General features: G+C 38.7%; 1 protein-coding gene and 1 long non-coding RNA gene across 3 annotated transcripts; one reads left to right on the forward strand and one right to left on the reverse strand.

The window, feature by feature from the left end:
- Positions 1-7790: 7790 nt before the first annotated feature.
- Positions 7791-17351, reverse strand: LOC119913021. 2 transcript variants are annotated; one of them, XM_038732333.1, is made up of 7 exons: positions 16498-17351; positions 15051-15122; positions 10930-11142; positions 10079-10447; positions 9041-9121; positions 8803-8921; positions 7791-8647 (listed from the first exon to the last, which is right to left on the reverse strand). In XM_038732333.1, exons 3-7 carry the CDS (start codon positions 11048-11050, stop codon positions 8576-8578), a joined length of 762 nt encoding a protein of 253 aa, XP_038588261.1. In that variant the 5' UTR covers positions 11051-11142; positions 15051-15122; positions 16498-17351; the 3' UTR covers positions 7791-8575. The 2 variants fall into 2 exon arrangements, with proteins under 2 accessions (XP_038588261.1, XP_038588260.1); XM_038732332.1 differs by having other exon boundaries at positions 7791-8921.
- On the forward strand, positions 13837-20787 carry LOC119913054. The gene is made up of 2 exons (XR_005446352.1): positions 13837-13901; positions 20424-20787. It is a non-coding gene; the product is annotated as an uncharacterized LOC119913054 (long non-coding RNA).
- The last annotated feature ends 1168 nt before the right edge of the window (positions 20788-21955 follow it).

The raw sequence follows: 21955 nt of genomic DNA on the forward strand, positions 1-21955 counted from the left end.
GTAGAGTTGGTTTGGACTGTTTTGGACCATTTGAAGTTAAACGTGGAAGAGCTGTGGTCAATAGGTATGGGCTAATTTTTACGTGCTTAGCGATGCGAGCCATACATCTTGAAGTTCTGTCTTCTTTGGACACAGACTCCTTCATTAATGGTTTCAGAAGGTTTTTGGCGAGACGTGGTCAAGTTTTGGAAATCCATCCGGATAATGGCACTAACTTTGTGGGCGCTGAGCGTGAATTGAGGAACGCCATTGAGAATCTGAATCAGAACCTCATCAATGACATGCTGTTACAAAAGAATGTGAAATGGGTTTTTAATCCCCCAACAGCATCCCACCATGGAGGTGCTTGGGAAAGGCTAATTCGGTCAGTCCGTAAGGTGCTAAACTCTATTTTGAAGACTCAGACCCTGGATGAAGAAGGCTTGGTGACAGTGTTCTGTGAGGCTGAAGCTATTGTTAATAGCCGCCCTTTAACAAAGGCATCAACAGATCCTCAAGACTTGGAGGCATTGACTCCTAACCATCTTCTTCTGCTTAAGTTGCAACCTTCGTTGCCACCAGGATTGTTCGAGAAGGAGGATGTTTATAGTCGTCGTCGCTGGAAACAAGTGCAATATATGTCGGATTTGTTCTGGAAGCGCTGGGTGAAGGAATATTTTCCTGGACTTCAGGAGCGACAGAAGTGGAATACTGCCAAAAGAAACTTTGTCCCGGGAGATCTTGTGGTGCTAGTGGATGAGATGGCACCTCGTAATGCTTGGATTATAGGAAGAATTGTGGATACTGTTCCAGACAAAAATGGACTGGTGCGAAGTGTACGGATTAAAACTAAAACCAGCTATTTGACAAGGCCAATAACCAAAGTCTGCCTTCTGCAGGAAGCAGAGGAACAGTGAAGATCCTTGGATATAGCAGACTTGAACTTTGGCATTAACAGGACCTTTTAAGGGAACATTTCACTTTGCATTTCTAACTGGTGTTTGTCTCCCACAAGAGGGTTGTAGTGGTGGTCAATTATTACTATAAAATAATTGGGGGGCCGGAATGTAGGAGCCATACACTGGGTTTGTTTGGGTTTTTATTGGGTTTCCTCTTTTCTTTGCACTGTAGTGTACATGCACGCGCATCGTGACGTCATCAGTTACTGTGGGTGTGACCGGGGGCGTGGTGTCTGTATTAATGTGTGTGTGTGTGTGTGCTCACCTGTGAGGAAGCTTGGGTTGATCATGGCTGCAGGGTGATCATGGGGAAGAACTTTCTGTTGACCGTTACCATCGTCGTCAACATCTTTCACTGATGTCTCTGAGGTACCTTTTGCACTACTTACAACATGCATCACTCAAAGTAAGTGAGTGGTTTTCTATGTATGTGAAATAGCGTAATAAAGAGACTCAATATGTACGATGGTTCAGCGTGACGCATCTTCAGTGTAAATCCTCATGTTTCAGCCTGCTGTGGCGTTTTAGTTGTTTTGGTGGGTCTGGTCTGTTTGTTTTAGTGGTATACGCCGCAATACCAGCAGTTCATATTAAAGATATGTTATGATCAGACAGAGCACGTGAAGGTTTTTGCAGTGAGAGGCGTCCCTCTCCAGTTGTTTTTCATGGGCAGAGTTTTGCGCTTGCGCCCTGTAGCAGCACTCCTCAGAGCACCTTGACGTGAAAACACTTGAACGTCAAAGCAGAAAGCGTCCCATTATTATGGTTTTACAAAATGGTTCTTACCTGTAAGATTTTTAGCTGTTGCCTAAACCCAAATATATGTTAAAGTTGGTTAAAACAAATCTATCGGTTCGCTCAGCAGGAACAAAAGACTTTTGTGCTCATTTTTGTGACCTATTGGTCCGACGATCCGGACTCATCCTAAAATCGCCTAAGCCTTGAAAAGACTCCTGGACCAGCTGCTTGTGGCGTTACTCCCTTGATCCTCTTTCTGAGGGTCTCATAAATGTATCTCAGTTTTCCTGTGTGCAGGGTCGATCTGAGAGCTCAATCACAGCCATAGCAAGTTCATGTAAATGCACCGCACCTTTTGCTTTTTTTGTCGAAGGCTTCAACAACAAATGCATAGTCTACGTCTATCAGTGAGTCATATGAGATTATGAACTAAAAACTACACCTGGCTTTAGGTTTTGAGATGATAAAACAGTCTAAACTCTCTGTTTCAGCTGAGCTGGGATTTCCCCTTGGAGGGGAAATCCCAGCTCTTATTGGTGCAGCTCGATGACGTCAGCCATCACCAAGGTTACTGTAATCCAAACAGCTGACATGATCTCGTTGCTCCACCCATTGGAAACATTCCACTCTCAGAGTCTGACCAAGTTTCTATTTATACTTTCAATGACGTGGACTATATTTAGAGAGTGATATCATAGTTACGATAAAAACACAGATACCGAGCATGAGAAAAAAAAAATCAGTGACACAGACTGGATAAAGATCATGGTCATAATAATAAAGAAGACACCTGAAAGACCCAGCAGCAGACGCTTTTCCCACCATCCTGACTCTAAGACCTTCATCTGGTTTTTCTTTGGTTTGATTCATAAAAAAAAAAAAGGTGCAAGTCTTAATTTAAAATAATTAATATTCGACAGTGGTGGAAAGTAACTCAATACATTTACTCAAATATTGTATTGATTATCAATGAAGTAATTTATAGGTAATTTTACATATTTCCATTTTATTCCATTTTATACTAAGACTCCACTACATTTCAGAGGGAAATGTTGTCATCTAGCAGCTAATTACTTAGGCTTCTAATTACTATATCAAATGCTATATATCACTATCTATATGGATCATTAAGGCATGGTACTGGGACTGAGGTGTGATGAAAATGCTTATTGATTGATTGAAGATTTTATATAAAAAATCAGCTTTAAAATATGATACATAGTTACAATTGAAACTATTTTGTATGTAAAGGTAAGGCTTAAAAGAAAAGATAATTCATATGTTTGACTTAATTTACCAATTTATTTACATGTTTAAATATTTGAATCTACCTCTTTAGTTGTCCTCTTATATACTTCAGTCAAAGTCATTCTGGCTTCTGATTGGTTACTTCAGTCAGAGTAAGAATCATCTTTAATCGCCAGGTATGTGTACACATACTGTACATACGAGTAAGTTGACTCAGGTCACATACTCCAAGTGTACACACACAAAACAACATAAACAAAGAGGACAACAAGCTCAACAAACTAAAAAGAAAACAAAAAAAACATTTGTAGACAGGATGACAGTAGTGTAGTGAAATAGTGCAAAGGATAAATAAAAATAAATTAATATTTTGTACAGTAATTATGCAGTATTAATATGTACATGAGGCAGGTGGATGTGATATAAAGTTTGGTAATATGAAAGATACTCAATTACTAGTAAGTAGTAAATATACAGGTGGATGTTAGTCAGAGAAAACTGCTTCTCGTCTGTCTGTCTGCATCCTGATATTTTCTTCTCATTATGAATCATTTAACCGCCACATAAAGTCAGGCTGTAAGTTGTGAGTTTCAATGTAAGCATCAATAGGACTGATATAATAAATTATCCATCTGAATTTAAAACACATTTTTGTTTTATGCACGATTTACTTCTCTACTGCTTTTGTGTTTCCTCTAGTTCAGATCATTTGGTTATTTACCAAATAAACACTGATGATATTAAGTCATTAACAGATATTATAAAAAAATGACAAATAAAAGCAGTCTAATTAGGTCCACTTCAGACAGATACTTTAAAATTCAGTATATGAGTCGTTTTACTTTTGATAATATTTAGTTTAAGTATTTTTCCTTTGTGTTGCAGTTAAATTAAGAGCAACTGACCTTTTCCACCACTGATATAGCTTTAACATACATATTGTCATTTTGTTTTATTTATTTCTCTTTAAAAACACACCTGTCACTGGTCTCTACTGAGGCTTCACTTCATTAATAAATTTACCCAATGAAAAGATTTCCTTCTTTCTGTCTCTTGGCTGTAACAATCTGATCTGCATACCAAAACTAAAGGAAACCAGATCGGATTTCCGTATGAACATGTCTGATTATTCTCTGAAAATAATGCACCCTCTACATTCATGCTACTGAAAGGCCTGGTGTGAACAGTGAAATAAAGGCCAGTGTTTCTATTATTTTGTCCACCTAATGACTGTAGCACTGTGCCTCACTTGTTGATAGTTTGTTTGTGTCCTTTCTCCACAGATAGAAAAGCTGCACTGACCTTCTACACTAAAGTGAAAGCAGGAAACCACTGACAGGAAACTGCAGCACCAGTACAGTAAAAATCATAACTGTATGGATTATACAGAAGAAATGTGCTTTTAGAGGAAACAGAAATTCCAGAATCGGAGATTTAAATGTCAGTTGGGGCGACTCCAAAAACAAACTCGTGATGAGACACTGAGTTTCTTTACAGATATTTAAAGAATGATGTTTGAATCCAGCAGATGACTGTAAGTCTAATATTCAGCTCCTGAGAAAAATGTCTGTCTGGTGCTGGACAGGTGGTGCAGTTCGGATCTAGAAAACAAACAATGATCCAGAGTAGACGTAAACTGTCCACACAGCTGACGTTGTCTGTGGAGACCAACCCGTTCTCACAAACCAAACAAATAAAAACACTCATTGTTGACTTTTTGGTTGAAAGTCCAGTCCACGCCAAACACCTCCTTACTCAGACTTTATTGTTACAAATTATAGACCGCTACGGGGCTCTATGGTGCGTTACAGAGATCTTGATTATATGTGACGACTTGGGAGTGAGAACGGGTTGTATTATTTCGTCACTCTGAGTAACACCTTCTCAGGATCAGTCGTCATTTGATATATTTATAGAAACATAATTAAGGTGCAGCTTTAAATCAAACGGCTTTCGATGATTAATAATCATTGGGTGTAGGAAATTCCTTCGCTTGACATCAGAAATATTTATATTATAAAATGTGTTTTGGAAATCTGTCTTTAATAAAGATGAAAAACTAAAATTGTCTTTGAGGATCTTTGTTTCACATTTGCAAACGGGCTCAGGATGTACAGAGATCAGCTGAAGCAAAGAGTTTGTCATACAGGGTGAGAATGTGTGGGAAGAGCAGTCGCACAAAGGTCACGACACGTCTCTAGTTTGTTGCTGAAATCAACAAACTGCAGTTGTCTCATGTTAACTGCAGCAAGGCTCCTGTGTTTCTGAGGGCCCTGTCCCCCAGCTTCTCATTTCTAAGTAACGCACAGCTGCTGTGGAGGAACCAAACTCAGACAGAGTATCACTTCTATCAACTAAAACATGAGAGGTCAAACTGTTTAAAATATTTTATATAATATAATATTTTGTATAATTATATAGCTGATGGAACAGGTATTTCCTCCTGCACTTCATGTTCTGTGTGACGTCAGATCAGACAGGGAACTCCTTATAAAGTAAAGTAAGTCTTTTCAGTCTATAAAGTCTTTTCATACCTGAGTTGATCCCAAAAACAAGCTTAACAATCGTATCCCACACTAACTATGTGATGTAAGTTCTGTACTTTCTATGGTCAGAGATCTTTGTCGTGTTTCAGGTCACCTTTGATCTGCACTTTCCTCCCACAATATAATCCCATCTTTATGAACTCTAAACTGTGAACATACTTGCTCCATACCTAAGCGTAGGCAGGGACTAAACACTGAGTGAGTGACGGGATGATTTATTGGATAAGAGACGTATAAACATTTGAATTAAAACTACTCTACAGACAACTAAAGGTGCATCTATTAAAAATAGTTCATTGTGAGCAGCAGAACCAGACTGAGAGATTAAAGGTTCAGGAAACCTTTGCAGGTGTTTTGAGTTAAACAGCTGATTAGAGCTTTTCTCAGGTCGATATTCATGTATTATAAATTACACTAATACATTTTGAGATCCTGGAGTTTTGATTTCCATGAGCTTTAAGCTGTAATTAAAACACAAAAAAAGTTTTGAAATTTTCACTTTATGTGTAACAAATCTAGAATATGTAAAAGTTTCTATTAACTTTTTCACTGTAGTAGAAGTTAACGTGTGGATTTATGGTGAGATTTCTGCCTGATCACAGGTGTTGACATTTAGTTTTGTTTGGTGGAAAGGTTCAATCAGAAAGTTTACTTTCCCAAACAACAGACACAAAAGAAGAGTGAAGACTAAATCGTATGTGTTGACTCAGCAGGGATGTTATTAAATGAGTTGATCTACAGGAGAAACATATTTTAAAGCAATAAAGAGCATCACAACAACATATTCCATTACTTAAATATTTTTGTCACCTGCCACATGAAATTTGTGTTTTCCTTTGTATAAATCAAAACATGTCCACCATTAATTTGGTGCATGAATGGCAGAAATTTTCACCAGATGCAGAAAATGAAGTACCTAATGCTCAAAATCTTCTGTGTGAGGACCCCCAGACTAAACTTGGAGACATTTGGAGCGTAAAGGACCAGGTCAGAAATCACTGTGTGAGCTCTCCCTGAGAAAACATCATGCTTCTGTAACAAATACAGCCACACGGGCTCACGCGTCTACTTCAGATTACCATTGTCACTTAACACAGTCATCCAGAAAGGCAACCTGAAACTGTGTTACACAGGAGCAAGTCATACATCAATTGTGTGCAGATGCGCCGCCATGTTCTCTGGACCCGAGGTCATCTCAGATGGACTGAAAGTGGAACCATGTGCTGTGGTCAGATAAGTCCACAGTTCACCTAGTTTTCGTGAAAAATTAAAATGGCCGTCCTCTGGTTATCTGTAACTATGATACATGTGATTTCCATCCAGTATGATTTGTGTACTTGATTTAGTATTGATTGTATTGACAAGAGGTACTGTAGCTTGTGAAGAGATGGAACGGTAATGGTGAACATAGTTGCTGTCCAAGGTCAGGCTGCAGGATGAGGTCATCAACAGAGCAGCTACGATTGGCAGAGATGAACCGTTCACCTGCAACTGAATATACCTATTTCACGCAGTATTTGCTTCTTCAGCCTTTTGCTTTTGTGGATCATTTTTTTGTTAGGAGCATTTACACAATACAGAGTTACATTTGTTTTTTTAAACCTTTAAACACAGTCTTGTGTTTTACCATGCATGAGGATAAGTCATTAACAGAGAATATTATAAATCAAAAAGATTGATATCTGTGATTCTGACCCTGGTGTTATGAATTAGTTTTGTCATATTGCCCACAAATTATTCGGTGAAGTACTGATGAGAGAGGGACTTATTCCACTCGTTTCACTTCTTGCTTGAAATGAGCCACAGGGAAGGGGATGTGGGAAGGGCCCCATAGAGAATGCTTCTGTACATGGCCAAGGATTTTGTGCTACTCCTGCAGACTAAACACTGACTAAGCAGTGATGATTTTAAAAACTGTGACTCTGTGAAGATAACAGCAGATGAAAGCTGGGGGAAATAACAGTAAAACATAAAGAAATGTTCCCTCATTAGTGTCTTGTGAATGTGTTTTTAGGAAAATGCAACATTTGATCACAATATAAACTGAAATGTATTTCAAACTTGGAGTCTCAGCATCAAGTTATACTAGAGGTATTAAATTAAAGCACAAACATTTTAACTAATTCTGTACCACACAGTGAACCTGGGGACAGTCAAAAACACATGCTTCTGAATGTCTGAATATGAGTGTGAATGGTTGTGTAATGAAGGTCTTTATTATAGGAACTATTTTTGATTGTGGTAGCCTACATTACAAATTACATTCATCGGCACTCTTTGAGAAAATGGTCAGAATAAAATCACACAAATCCACTGACAATTTCACAATAATTTTAGTTTTTTATTATTTATTATTTAAGTATACATTTAAAAAAAAAAAATATGATCAATAAGATTCAAGTTATTATGTTCTTGATATTTACATTATGTCCCCTTTTTCATTATGTCCGAGTTGAAATGAATGTAAGAAGCAAGCGGGAACCAGATTTACAATCAGCGCTGTTGATAAAGATTAAGAGTTGTTCACTTTCTCTGGTGAGTACATTTGTTTTAAGTCTGTTGTTCACTAGACAAAATTGTCATCCCTGTTAAAATGACAGCGTGAATTACAGATGCAGCTATATGCAAGCTAGCTAGCTCCAGCATCTCGTCTGCTGCTGCTGGTTGCAAGAACTCAACATGGCAGCACCCTATCGGCCAAACTCAAGGCTTCAAAACGGTAGTCGACAACCCAACGAGTGAAGTCACGATGACTACGTCCAATTCTTATATAGGCCTACAGTCTATGGTAAGAAGGGATTAGTTCCTGTCAATCTGTGGTGCATTGTGGTACTTGTAGTCCTGCAGAGTGTCCACATCCACCGCATGGGTGGAAACAGGTAGAGGGATTAGGGATGTTTTCCGTCTACTGAAGTCCACCAACAACTCCTTCATCTTACCTTCTGCATGTGGTTCAGTCTGCACCCCTCAATGTAGGAGTCCACTACCTCCCTTTTCTCAGCCTCCTTATCCTCACTGATGAAGCTGAGCTCAAAATAAAGATGTGCTGGAGTACTCCACACAGCTGAGGTTGATGCCACACGCAAAGCCTTTTCTGGGGAGAGTCTACTCAGTTCCCTCCTGCTGATCCAGTGGGTCCACTCGTGGCTGTAGGTTCTGCTGCTCTGAATCCCCAAACTGATGAGACAGATCCAAGAGAGGAACGTGTAGAACGTTAACATCAAATACCAACGAGATCCTCAGCAAGGCAACTAGACTGGAAGTGGCTGGTCTGGGGTTACCCATACTGTGGAAGCTGGAGGGACAAGTTGTTTGGTTTCCTTCTGACTCACATTTAGTTTTTGAGGCTTGTGTTTAATCACATATCCATCGACACCACCACAAACTACCAGGACAAGTAAGACACAGAAAACCACAGCTGGGATCCAAACGCCCGGATGGGATCGAGCTCCTGATGTGAAAAAAGACAAACGGAGACAAAAGTTACGGTAACTGAAATACAACAGATACATGAATATGAACGTGATTCAGCACTAATTATGTTAATTCTTTCTCTCCCCCTCTCCTCACCTTGAACATCCGTCTCCTCCTTTCGATCTGGAGTTTTGACATTTGTGGGAAACAGCGGAGCCTCAGTTGTCGAGTTTAGATCTGAAAAAACACTAGATTTGTAAATCTTTACAAAACAACAGAATAAAAAGAGACACAGATACAGGATAACAATAATTTCAACTTTTTGAGAGTCTACGGTCATACTAGCAGCTCTGTGAGGCTGTACTGTGCCATCATGGAGTCACATGATTAATCATCAGATTACTGTTTTAAAGGCTTGCTGGTTATTTATACTGTTTTGGTCACCCCTCCTAAATGAATAAGTTAGCTTTTCATGCCCCATATTTTAATTCTTACCAGTCAAATTCTTCAAAGTGTAAACTTCTTGGAAAATTAAAGTGATGCTGATTCTACGACAATATGGATTTTTACCGTGTACTAATTCATAGAGTCTAACAGGCTGGTAAACTCAGGATCCTGTCTACTCAAGATAAATTTGATTTTGAAATGCACTGGTGTTACAAAAGGATACATTTCTTCTTTTCAGAAACTTTCTTTAAAATATTTAAATAATGTCCTTAACGTTAATATAGTTCACTTTATTTGTACCACCCTGATATGTGCACACGCCATGTCTACCACGCCTTCAACACTTTTTACAACGTATTTTTACAGTTCTAATAATGATATAACGGAAGGAAATTACTATTATCATGTTAAAGCATATTTGATTAAATAAATAAAATAAAAAATTCTACATTAAAATACATTTCAAAATAAAAGCTAATGTGTTCATTTACACATTAGTTAACAAACAGCCAGATGTTCAAATCAAACATCAGCTCTTGTTTTGCTCTGTAGTTCAGGCTCCTCTTGCAGTGCGTGATATTAAATGTTCATCCGTAATTTTCTGTAGCGATCGGTCACATGAAGCAGTTAAATGCAAGCTGTAAACATTAAAACTGTTTTTGAGAATGACTGTAAATTTGCAAGGGAACTATAAACTTATAAAATGTTTATTTCAGCAGCAGAGTTAATTAATCTAAAGAAACTTACCAACAACAATCCTAATAATCGTAGCCCTCCCCAGCTGTGGGATGACACATCTGTAGCTTCCTTGGTCAGAGAGCTTCACGTTGAGGATCTTGAGTGAAGCGTTTCCGTGTTTCAGCTCGTCTTTGAACAGCGTCGTCCTCCCAGCGTATGACGACATCTTCATTTCCTCTACATCTTGGTTGTCATGGTAACGGTGAACATACTTGTACGGGCTCAGTGGATCTTCGGGGTCAGGCGGGAGGTCGGGACGCCACCACTCCACTGTCAGGTCCTCCACGTTCAGCAGAGGCTCCAAACGACACGGCAGGATGATGTCATCACCCAGAACGACCACGATTGGCCGAGATGAACCGATCAACTGAGGCTGACCTGAGAAATGGAGGGAAAATATAAATCTTCTTAAAAGATTTTTTTTTTTAATTAGCATACTGTTATGATTATCAGAAGCAAAAATATAATCACAACTATTATTTTTACTTCCAAAACTTTTCCAGGAACAGTAACTGTATTTTAGATCAGCGGTGTTACAGAAGATTTTGAAATAGAGCTGCAATTAACGGTTATTTCCATCACTGATTGATCTGTTACTTTCTTCATTAATCTTCAATTGAAAATGGTGAAAATGCAAATTATAATTTCCTAAAGGACATATTTTATATATATGACCAACGGCCCAAAACGTCAGTTTTATAAACTTTTCTGGCAGCAGACTTATACTGAACCAGTTATTTAAACTGAAAAATGTATTTATTTTTGTAAGTTTTTAGCAAACTGAACCTTTTATTTTAATATCAGTCCCCGCTCAGTGAAGTGGGACAAACTAATATTAGTAGCTAAACATATGAGCTTACCTAGAACGGGCGTCAAGCCCACCGTACATACCAAACATACAGTGAGAGTCCAGAATGGAAATAAGGTAAAGCCAGGCAAGAAGTTCCCGAAATGAACCATAACCATCCAGGTGGTCTTCATGTCCAGGTTTTCATGAACATTCTTGTAAAGGTGCACGTCATCACCAGGAGCAGCGATGATTGGATGACGTGAACCGATCACTCAAGATAGACCTGGAAAAAGGAGGGAACATTAAACCATTGACTCTGATCTCCTGTGTATTGAAACATTTTATGATGATTAACCAACAGTACAATATTAACTAAACTGTTTCAGTATTGTATTGTAATTTATACTACATTTATACTACATTTCCAGGAACAATAGGCCTAAATGTATTTTACCTCAGCGCTTTGGTGGCTCATTTGTGCCATCAGCCATCAGATTCACAGTATCAGATAGTACATAATTAGCCCTATTGTTTTTGTTCTCATTATTCTTTCTTTCTTTCTCTCCATTAAAAGTGTTTGGGCAGCAATAATAGCTGCACGAAAACTCACCAACATTGGAACGTAGGTTGGAAATTCCACCCTCATGGTGGCGTTATAACAACCAATTTCACATTTTTGCAATTACCTCAAAAACGCCTTTGTTTAAAGTCTTTAAGTTTTTTTTAACTTACAACTGTGGCTGTTGTACTTTGTGACACTTGTGCAATGTAATGGAAATGTATGGTGCGGACTGTGCGATGCATGCGAGTGTGAAGTCTATATATGTTACTGTTGTTACTGGAGCCTCATGCGGCACTATTGCCCAAGACAAATTTCCCTCAGGGGACAATAAAGTTGATCTTAATCTTAATGTTAATCTTAATTTTAATCTCTGGATTCATCTGCATCTTTGCTCCAATGGTCTTCTGCTCAAAAAATGTCAAATAATACGACTTTTTACCACTTTTCTCTAAAACCTATTTTTGTGAACTCCCAGACGGTTTCCCCAATCGACCTGAAACTTTGGCAGGATCATCTACGAACATCGCTGATCAAAAGTTATCAAAAGAATTCTGATACGTCAATTTGGTTTTTTCCATAAAAAAAATTTACTTTTTGTCTTTACATACAATTTTACATAAATGCTCATAAATCTGCAGACAGTGGTTAGCATTGTCACCTTACAGCTACACTTGCAAAAAGTTTATAACACGTGTAATTCGCTGCATGGATTCGTACAAAATTCGGTTTGTACGATCTCGGGTCACTACTCAGTTGATGTATAAAAATTGGTAATGACCGTGGCTTATTACAAGAAATGTAAATTTCCAGACATTTCTCATTCCAAACTTCAAAAAATCTAAGAAAATCACCAGTACTTTAGAGAGCTGAATTTTTTTTCAGCACATCCACTGACATGTGACTAACGTTTGCATCAAACTATGATCAATTCAGAAGTCAGTCACTATATTTTTCAGAATATGCTAATTCAATTAACATCCATATCTCCACAAGTCTTTCATCAAATGCTACCAAACTCGACAGAGTCGTTCTCCAGATGGCCAATATCAAGTGTTTCAAAGGGTTTTCAGGTCGGCCAAACGATGAGTCTGCAGTGATATTCAGTATCTTGCTATAAATTGTACAGTATGCACAACATCTTCTTTTTTGCTTAGTCTTGGATTAAATGCCATCAAAATAATTAACAACACACCCAATATGATGTGTGATTTTTTTCAGGATTTTCTCACCAACATCTTGACTGTTGTAAACGTTTTAAGTTCAAACTGAGAAAACTAACCGGGTCTGGCACATGTGACGTCCCTACCTCAACCTGTGAGAATGTGTGTGGAAACAGCCTTTCACCAGTAGCCCAGTCAGTATGTCACTAGGGTTCAAATCCCCTGGTGACCGGGTCATTTTTGCTGACAATAAGGGTTTTTCAGATCATAGTGAGACAAATTTCTATTTAGACTATTTTATTCGGATCAAGCGACACTTTCTTCTTAGTTACGTACATATAATGAACCTCTCTTATCTCAAGTTGATGCTGTTAAAATCAAGCATGCGTTTCCCCAATTATCTCAAAATATCCAAATTCTGTCATCACTTTAATCTCTCAAGTCATCTGCATCTGTTCTTCTCCTCTTCGACTTGCTTGGATCCCGATCATTGCCGCATTGCCGAGAGGGCAGCAAAAACCGCTGGACAAAAACTCACCAAAATTGGCAGGAGGGTTGCAAATTCCACCCACTACTCAGGGAAAAAAATTAGCACTTACATGGCAAGTATGTAAGTATTTAATAGCTTGATTATTTTAAATTGATCATCTGATCGATTAATTGACTTTTTTTCTCCGTGCTTAAAATTAGAGATTGTGATTTTTGTAGTCCTTCTGACTGTCCCGGAGAACAAAATAAAAGGCTTTAGCTGTTGGTGAAGTGAAGCGGTGCATTTATTCAGTATTCTAATTTAATTATATCTTTATGAAACAGTTTAACATATTAATGATGCAAATCTCACAATGGAACCAAAGTTGAGTCCTGACTTGGTATCCGAGAGAACAGGCCTCATGTTTCCTGGTTTCATTTCAACCCGTCCTGCTTATCATGCCGTGTTTTGCAGTTTTGTGTTTAGTTAGCATTATTTTGGTCTGTTGGGTTTTGGGGGTCTGTCTTGTCTGTCATCTAGTGTTTGGTAACCCTCGTCATGTCTGTTACCCCAGTTATCCCTCTGCATGTCTGTCTCGGTTTTCCCCTGCTCTCTCTCTCCCTGTCTGTGCCTCATTAATCTCATGTCTGTCACCTGTGTTGCTCCCGCCCTGCTCGTTAGTCCCCTGTGTGTATGTACCTGGTGTTTCTGTCTTGTCCTTGTCGGGTCATTGTATGTTGTCACCCTGTGTTGCAGTGTGTTCTCGTGTTGTCAGCCTCACTCGTTATTGGATGTTGGACTTCTGTTGGACAACCTTTGGTTTTTGGACTCTGTCATCAGCCACTCAGTTTGTAAGTGTGTTCGCCTTTGTTTGTTTATTAAAACCCCTTGAACTATACCTGTACTATCCGTGTCCAGCATTTGGCTCCTACTACCTGCCTCCACACGACAAACCGTGACAATCAGGAGGTTGGATGTGTCTCAAAAATTTGAAAAACCACCACAAGATGTCGCCTTTTGTTAAATGACACTATTCAAACTGTGGCATGTGAGCAGACGACTGAACCAGAAATCGACGGCGTAGCCCCTTACCCTATGGCGTAGCCTGATGTGCACCTCCTCAAAAGTGTAACTACACACTGAAGTGTAACTGCAGAATGACGGGTACACCAACGTACAAGTATAAATGCCTGGCTACGTGCATAGCCTACGGTGTAGCTACATACTACAGCGCGACACTGGTGGAAGCTGTGATAGGAATCAAGCGAACCTGGTCTCGCGCAGTGGGTGGCAGACAGTTTGTGATCGGCTAACTTAGCTTGTAGAGTTTTGCAATATAAAAATGTATAATATGAAGCACAGCCTTGTCCTGTAGGGAATGTGAGCTGCACAGAGCTGCTGAAGTTATCGTGAGGATTTGTGAAGTTTTTTCACTTAGTTTTGTTTTGCACAGCCAAATCAATAATCATGGTCAGATCAGTGTGATCAGGATACTTGCCAACCTCCAGACATGATATTCTTAATGTCGACAAAACCAGCTATTGGGGAGTCTTTCCCCCTATAATCGATGTGTCAAAACCATAGACTGTATTTCTTTTAATTCTAGAGAATGAATGGAATTTTATAGGTTCCAAACAAACAGCTCTGTTTGAACTGCACCTTGCTCGTGTATTATCTGCATTTCAGTCCACGTCTCTACTACCTGCCACTGCACTCAGCTTTATCTCATGAAACTTTTCATACATTCGATGCGTCTGTGTTTCATATTAAATTGTGTTAAAACCTCTTCTAATCTACCTAACTTCATGCTACCCTTGTCGACATGATAACCTGGATGACCTGCAATTTTCAGACAAAAGTGAAGTACCTGGCCCCAAACATTTCTGAAATACATTATCTAAAGATATAGGGTAGTAATCTAGATGACGATATTAAAATATTTTTACAAAAACAAATTACATTGCTTTAATGAAGTAACACAACAAGACAGAAGTACTTACATGTTAAAATTCTCTGTGTAAATGTTCTTCACCGATGTGAATGAAGCTGTGATCTCGCTGATTTCAGCTCCTCTAGCCAACATGGGGGGGGGGGGGGGAGAGGGAGAGAGAGAGAGAGAGAGAGAGAGAGAGACTGACTCACACTCACACTCACACTCACACTCACATCAGGCTAAAAACAAAGACCGTACGCTCTTCTGAAATGCTTCCTGTGGTTTCTAGATGCACCCGTCAAGACGAGAAACGAAATTGCTCCACAGAGAGCTTTGAAGAATGCGTGTGCGTTTCACGCCCTTCCCGGGTTGAAATAGGGACTGTTTATAACTTGTCATCTTACTTTTAATTCATTCACACCAGTGTCTGCATTCCAGTGCATTAAACCCAACCTGTCCTCATACCATAAAGACAGATAGGCCGATTGCCAGTGAATCCTAAAACAACATTGGCAGTTAAAAAGTACCAGTGCACGATTGAGTTTACTTTCTATTGTGATAGTTACTGTAACACCTCTTGTGAGAAGGATCAGAGTCCAGCCTGGACAGCTCTTCCTCTAGTGAGGAGGAAACTTTGATATCTAGTGGCAGAAACTTGTTTCCATGAGAGCCCCCCCCCCCCCCCCCCCCCCAGCTTAGCTTGCTACATTTCACTGGGGGGTAGCTTCTGTGTAGTGAAGCTTCATTTAATGTGCAGTAGCTAGTAGCTTATAGCTCACATTTTCCAAGTAGCATGCCCAAAACTGTAACTGTTACCTGCCTAAACTTGTACTGTGTACTCCTGTCTGTTTTCTGCTGCCCACATTCCTGTGTTACATTCAGCACCAGTCCCAGCTTTTTATTGGTCCATGCAAAAAAAAAAAAAAAAAAAAAATCTTCACACAGGAACGTGCATACTTGTACGGGTGCGTTTTCAGTCAGATTAATCTAGACGGGGATCACCTTTGATAAGCAACATGGATGGGGCCTGAGGGAGAGCAAGGAGGTATACAGGAAAAAGCTAGAGATAAGCTCCAGCAAAACAACGTGAGAGATGTGAGGCCAGGAATGAAGACCCTCACAGGGTTCAAGGTGACGGAAAATCAGGCTGAGGGAAGTCTGGACAGAGCTAATGAGCTGAGTGTGTACTTCAATAGGTTCAGCTCAGATGCCCCCAGTCACACAGACACCACACCCTCCAGCTGCTCCCCTCTCACACCTCCTCAGTGATCAGGACCAATGACACACACCACCCACACCCCTCAACCTCAACATCTTTCCCCCCAGCAGAAAGCATTGTGCCCCTCTGTACCTCCCCCACCCGCCCATCTATCTCAAACAGCCAGGTTAGGAGGCAGCTGGAGAAACTGCGCTAGAACAAAGCGTTTGACATAATGTTAGCCACTGGAAGTCTTTAAACCACTGTGGTTGAACGGACCAGATTTTCTGTGTTACACTTTGTACACGTCTTGTACCCGAGAAAAATTGCTGGGTCATTTGGTTAGTGAGACTTTGTCAGATCCCTGCAACAGTCACTGGAGCAGTGGACTTCTGCCAGGCTTGTATAAGGAGAAGACGTGGAAGCTGGGGGTCGCTTTGGATAAAAGCGTCAGATAAATGTAAATGCATTGGCTGTTGTTTAATGGCTTAAACAGCAATCAGCAATTGATCAACACATCACATCAATGTTATAACGGTATTTTTAAAGTTACAGTGAAGCCATAATGAATATAACAACTATTTTCAATTCACATTTCAGTTCATAGGCTACACTAGCCTCAACTATCAGGAGAACAAAGGACACAGTCGCTACTTAACTTATTTTTATTAAACTGATTATCGCTTGGGTGGAAATTCAAATGAATGTATGAAAAGTTAACTTTTAATAGCTGTGAAACAAATGAGCTTAACATTACCTCCAACAGGCTTCGTCCAGACTGCAGAACTCAAACATACAGTGAGAGTCCAGAGCGGATCCCAACTGGCGTCAAACTACAGAACAAGTCACGCTCACTGTAAACTCCTTATAACGTAGCTAGGAAGCGATGAAGACGAGGCATATTCTGTTTCCATGATGAGGGGCGACTTTTCTAGCTTCTAGAATCAGAACCGTTAAATAAACAAATACATACATCCTATTTAACAGCTCTGGATACCATATGATTCTTCACCACGTGATGCTTCCGGGCCGACGTGTCTCTGAGAGATACTGTATAACAGGGGTATTCAATTAGATTTCAAAGAGGTCCAGTTAGAGAAAATTTCCCGAAGCAAAGGTCCAGAACATCAGTCAGTTTTCACATCAAACTGGAAGGATAATAAATAATAACTATTCAAATAATAAATTCTAAATTTAAGTAAACTAAATTAAAGTGCCTAATTTTTAGAAAAAATGTAATAAAAAGTGTAGCATGAAGTGTAGTCTTAACCAATTTTATAATAAACACAAATTAACAGCTGTAATGCCTCCTCTTCTCTTTCATTTCCTCTTACAGAGCTACCACTTTCCTACTTTCTGTTGTTCAGTGAGAAACGTGAGCTCCAGCTAGCATATTGGAGATCTATGAGATATTCTGGTTTTGAACTGCCCATGGGAGGAATGTACATGTAAAAATCTGTACATTCTTGATTAAAAGTCATGTGAAATCTCTTTATCTTTCGTCTCCTCAATTCGGGTGTGTTTCCAAAACGTCTCTGGTGAATCTCGCGGACTCGACTCGCAAGCATCGGTATGCACAGATTTGATTGGCTGAGCAGCGTCACATGAGAGGATTGGAGCACATGCGATTGGTCTGTGAGTTTCCTGGTCCTCTAAACCAGTACAGTAAATGCTAGAAAAGCTGCGCGGGTTAAAATAGAAACGCTCCGTCACGAGGTAGTAAGTCTCAATAATAAACGGGCTGTAGGTCGGCGGTCCGGAGAGGACGGCGGCTGGGTCCGGATCCGGACCGCGGTCCGCCTATTAGTGACCTCTGCTGTATAAGCTCGACTCAGACAAGATAAATAACAGGCTCTCTGAATAAAGATTAAGGTTATAATAATAATAATAATAATAATAAAAACAAATGATAATAACAGTAGATCCAAAAGACATCTGAAATATCCAGATTCTTTCCCCACTTGCTGACTTTAAGAACCTCAGCTGTTTATTATTTTTTTGTAGGCTACATTGAAAATGTAAGCTGTGATTTAGGCCTAGTCAGTCAGATCTAGGGCTATGTCAGTGTGAGAAATGCAATATGTTAAGAATGTTGCAAAAATGCCATAAAAAAACACAAAACATTTACCTAACATTAGTATAAATGCTAAAATAACTGCGTCTTAAAATATAATGCTACAAATTGGATAAGGCAAGCAATATTCATACCCAAGGAAGACACAGTATCTTTTTTGTTATGAAAGATTATCAAAATTAAAAACCTGCAGCATGAAATCTAAAACCATGATGTCCACTTCTGGTTTATATTCACTCTGGTTGACTGATATATTTAGTTGCACAACAGTGGTACTGAGGTTATCTCTCAAAACCATGTGACCACACATTCATTAACTCACTATTTATTACTAAAACTTGTAAAACCGAAACTGCCTCTGCTCTCACACGGAGGGAAATCTGATGTGGATTTAACAGCGAATGTCGGTCAGTGGGTCCGGCTTGTGGTTCCCTCTGGAGTAAAATGACACTATAGGCTACTTCTGTCTTACTGAAGGTCGTGGCTGTCACATTTATACCAGTGACATGTAAAAGCAATTGAGTGACTTAAAAGGGAAAAAGGTAGGTTAATTTACAATGTGTGTTCTTCAAAAAACCACAGAACACTGAAATCAACGGATGCTCAGGTTGTTCTGTCCCCACATATGTTTTAATAGTGTAATTCTGTCCATCAAATCCATTTACATTACTCATTTGGAAGATGCTTTTATCCAAAGCAACTTACATTCCAGGAACAACATTCAAGCATCAATGGGGAAATACCTGGGGAAGGATGAATAAAGTTGTTTTTACCATAATGTATTGTGCTCGCTTGTTATGGATGTAAGATTCAGTCTCACTACCTTTTGTACTGCGCTGTATGCACATTTAAAAATCAATCAACAATCAGCAAACATTTAATTTATTTAGGAAGGGCTTTGGTTGTAGTTAAATCTTGCATGCAGTACATTAAAGCTGGTCTCTGCCAACGATGTCACCCTCCTGTTATTTTATTTAAAGACAGATTAAAGATGGTGGTTTGGTCCATTTTCACCTTGATAGACACTGACAAATTATGCATCTTTGACTGAAATAAAGTAGTTACATTTGAGAGGGAAATGTTGTCGTCTGGCAGCTACTCATAGGTAGTAATTACTTAGGCTACTAATGAGTCTATCAGTTCTATACATATGGGTCATACAAGGCTGAACCAGGGACCGGGACAGAGGACTGTCAGCTTATGAGTTATAATGCATAGTTCCAATGATCAAACAGTATGTAGACACAAGGTTTAGAAGTGGAAATAATTCATCTATTTTAGTTAATTTACTATCAATACTGTATATTTACAGTGTCACACAGTTTTTTTTTTTTTTTTTTTTTTTTTACATGTTTAAATATGTGGTTGTCCTCAGTTTAAGTCCTCCTTGTTTCTGATTGGTTACTTCAGTCAGAATCCCCTTTAATGAACAGGTATGTGTACACATACTGTACAAAAACAAGTAAGATGACTCTGGTTTTACATTACACTCAGTGCACACACATAAAACAAGTCAGGACAGGACAGCAAGCTCAACAAACACAGACACAAACTACATTGTACAACAAAAGTAAACAAAGACACAACCATAACAAAAAAAAACACATTTGTAGACAGGAAGACAGTAGTGCAGTGAAATAGTGCAAAGGATGATGGAATAAATAAACAATTTAGCGCTGTAATTATGCAGTATTATTATGTACATGAGGCAGGTGGATGTGATATAAAGTATGTACAAAATAAAGCTACTCACTACTATTAATTAGTAAATATACAGGTGGATGTTACAGTCAGAGAAAAACGCGGTCTGTTTGCATCCTGATATTTCCTTCACATTGAGTCATTTAACCACCACATATAGTCGTGAGTATCAATAGTAGCATCAATAGGACTGATATAAAGTTTGTTGTATGTTTTATTTACTTCTCTACTGCTTTTGTGTTTCATCTAGTTCAGATCATTTGGTTAACATATAATAATATAAAGAAATGGCATATAAAAGTATCTAAGGTCCACTTCAGCCTGATACATTAAAATTACATGTGAGTCCTTTTGAGGCCTGGTGTGAACAGTGAAATAAAGGCAAGTGTTTCTATTATTTTGTCCACCTAATGACTGTAGCACTGTGCCTCACTTATAATAATTTTTTTGTGTCCTTCCCTCCACAGATAGAAAAGCTGCACTGACCTTCTACACTAAAGTGAAAGCAGGAAACCACTGACGGGAAACTGCAACACCAGTACTGTAAAAATCATAATTTATGCACTAGACAGACAGTTATGTGCTTTTAGAGGAAACAGAAACTCTCAGTTTTATTGTGTAAAACTGTGTAATACAGTTCGACAGTTAGAGGGCAAGAAAAAATGTCCAGACTGTTATCCATCAGTTCTTCTTGTAGGATATTATATATGCATACCTGTGTATTCTTCTTTTGTTAATTAAGTGTAAAGTTACAAAATTACATCAGTTGTTAACTGTTACAGAAACAAATGTTTAAATGGCTTGAACTCATTAAATCATGTGATAACTTCAGGTCTGTTTAGTTGTCCTGTTTTCTTCTGGTCTAAAATCGACAGAAACCTTCAGTGTGAAAACAAACAACATAATATTTAGCTCAGGACAGGCTGCAATTGCATTAAATATTTCAGTAAGTACTGAAATAGCAGCTTCTGTTCCGCAGAATCTGTTCTGGATTATGTTTACCTCAACACTTCCTTCCTGCTAATGAAAAACACACAAGGACACAAAGGATTGTGAGTAAAACCTGCAAAGATATCTATATATCTATAGATATATAGATATATAGATATATAGATATAGATATATAGAGAGAGATAGATAGAGATATAGATGCATTTGATAATTTAAAAATAATAAAATCGAAATGTAGAGTGAGGTTTACAGCTTAGCAAAGTTTGCATGACGCTAACATGTTGTACAGTAATAATGACAAATAAACAACCTTGTACCTTGTTCTACCCCTCTGGTCAGTCATCACGCCACTACAAGTATTGACGTGTTTCTTTTTTACAGTAAATTAAAGGTTTGTAGTCTATCAGAAGGCGATGGTGAACATAAACGTGAGAAAGTTTAATTTCTTCTGGAAGTTTCTTGTAGCTATTTGCTGCTTCTCCATGTTTTCTTTGACTCTGAGGGCTCTAGAGAGTTCAACTGGAAAAACCATTAAGTGATTTATAGATGAGCAGCAGTATTTGGATATCAATTCTGTGACACACTGAGAGCCAGCGCTGAGATTTCAGAAACAAGCATTTTGTAACCAAAACATATTTAAATTATTTTCATTTGTTCATTGGGTCATGTGAGTTGACTGAAATTGCCTGGACTACTTTCCCTGCATGTCTGTATGCGCAGTAATTAGATCCTGAGGCAATGTTAACAGGAAGTAGTTGCAGTTGTGTTTGTGTATGCCAGCTCAAGGAGATGATTTGTTTAATAAACATCTGAAGAAATTTCTATATAGTGAATATCTTTTTGTGTTATGAACACAAAGGTAGAGCATCACACTCAAAACTGCAGTACGAAATTAAAAACCATGATGTCCACACTGTGTTTCCTGGTCTGTGTTCAGCGCTGGGGTTTGGGGTCATCTGTCAAAACCACATAACCACACATTAAATAACTCACTATACATAATTAAATTATTAAAATACAGAACTCAGATGCCTCAGCTCTCAAACAG

Source organism: Micropterus salmoides, unplaced genomic scaffold, assembly GCF_014851395.1.
Source record: "Micropterus salmoides isolate LMB-PRFRI ecotype aquatic unplaced genomic scaffold, ASM1485139v1 Ms_hic_scaffold_2, whole genome shotgun sequence".
In the NCBI taxonomy this organism is placed as follows: domain Eukaryota; kingdom Metazoa; phylum Chordata; class Actinopteri; order Centrarchiformes; family Centrarchidae; genus Micropterus; species Micropterus salmoides.

What these genes read in the sequence shown, in the direction of transcription:
- LOC119913021 (XM_038732332.1), bottom strand. Translation starts at nt 11,050, where the DNA reads ATGAAGACCACCTGGATGGTTATGGTTCATTTCGGGAACTTCTTGCCT. An exon ending in GGGCTTGACGCCCGTTCTAG is followed by an intron (nt 10,448 to 10,929) that starts GTAAGCTCATAT and finishes TCCATTTCTCAG; the next exon opens with GTCAGCCTCAGTTGATCGGT. An exon ending in GGAGGAGACGGATGTTCAAG is followed by an intron (nt 8,922 to 9,040) that starts GTGAGGAGAGGG and finishes TTTTCACATCAG; the next exon opens with GAGCTCGATCCCATCCGGGC.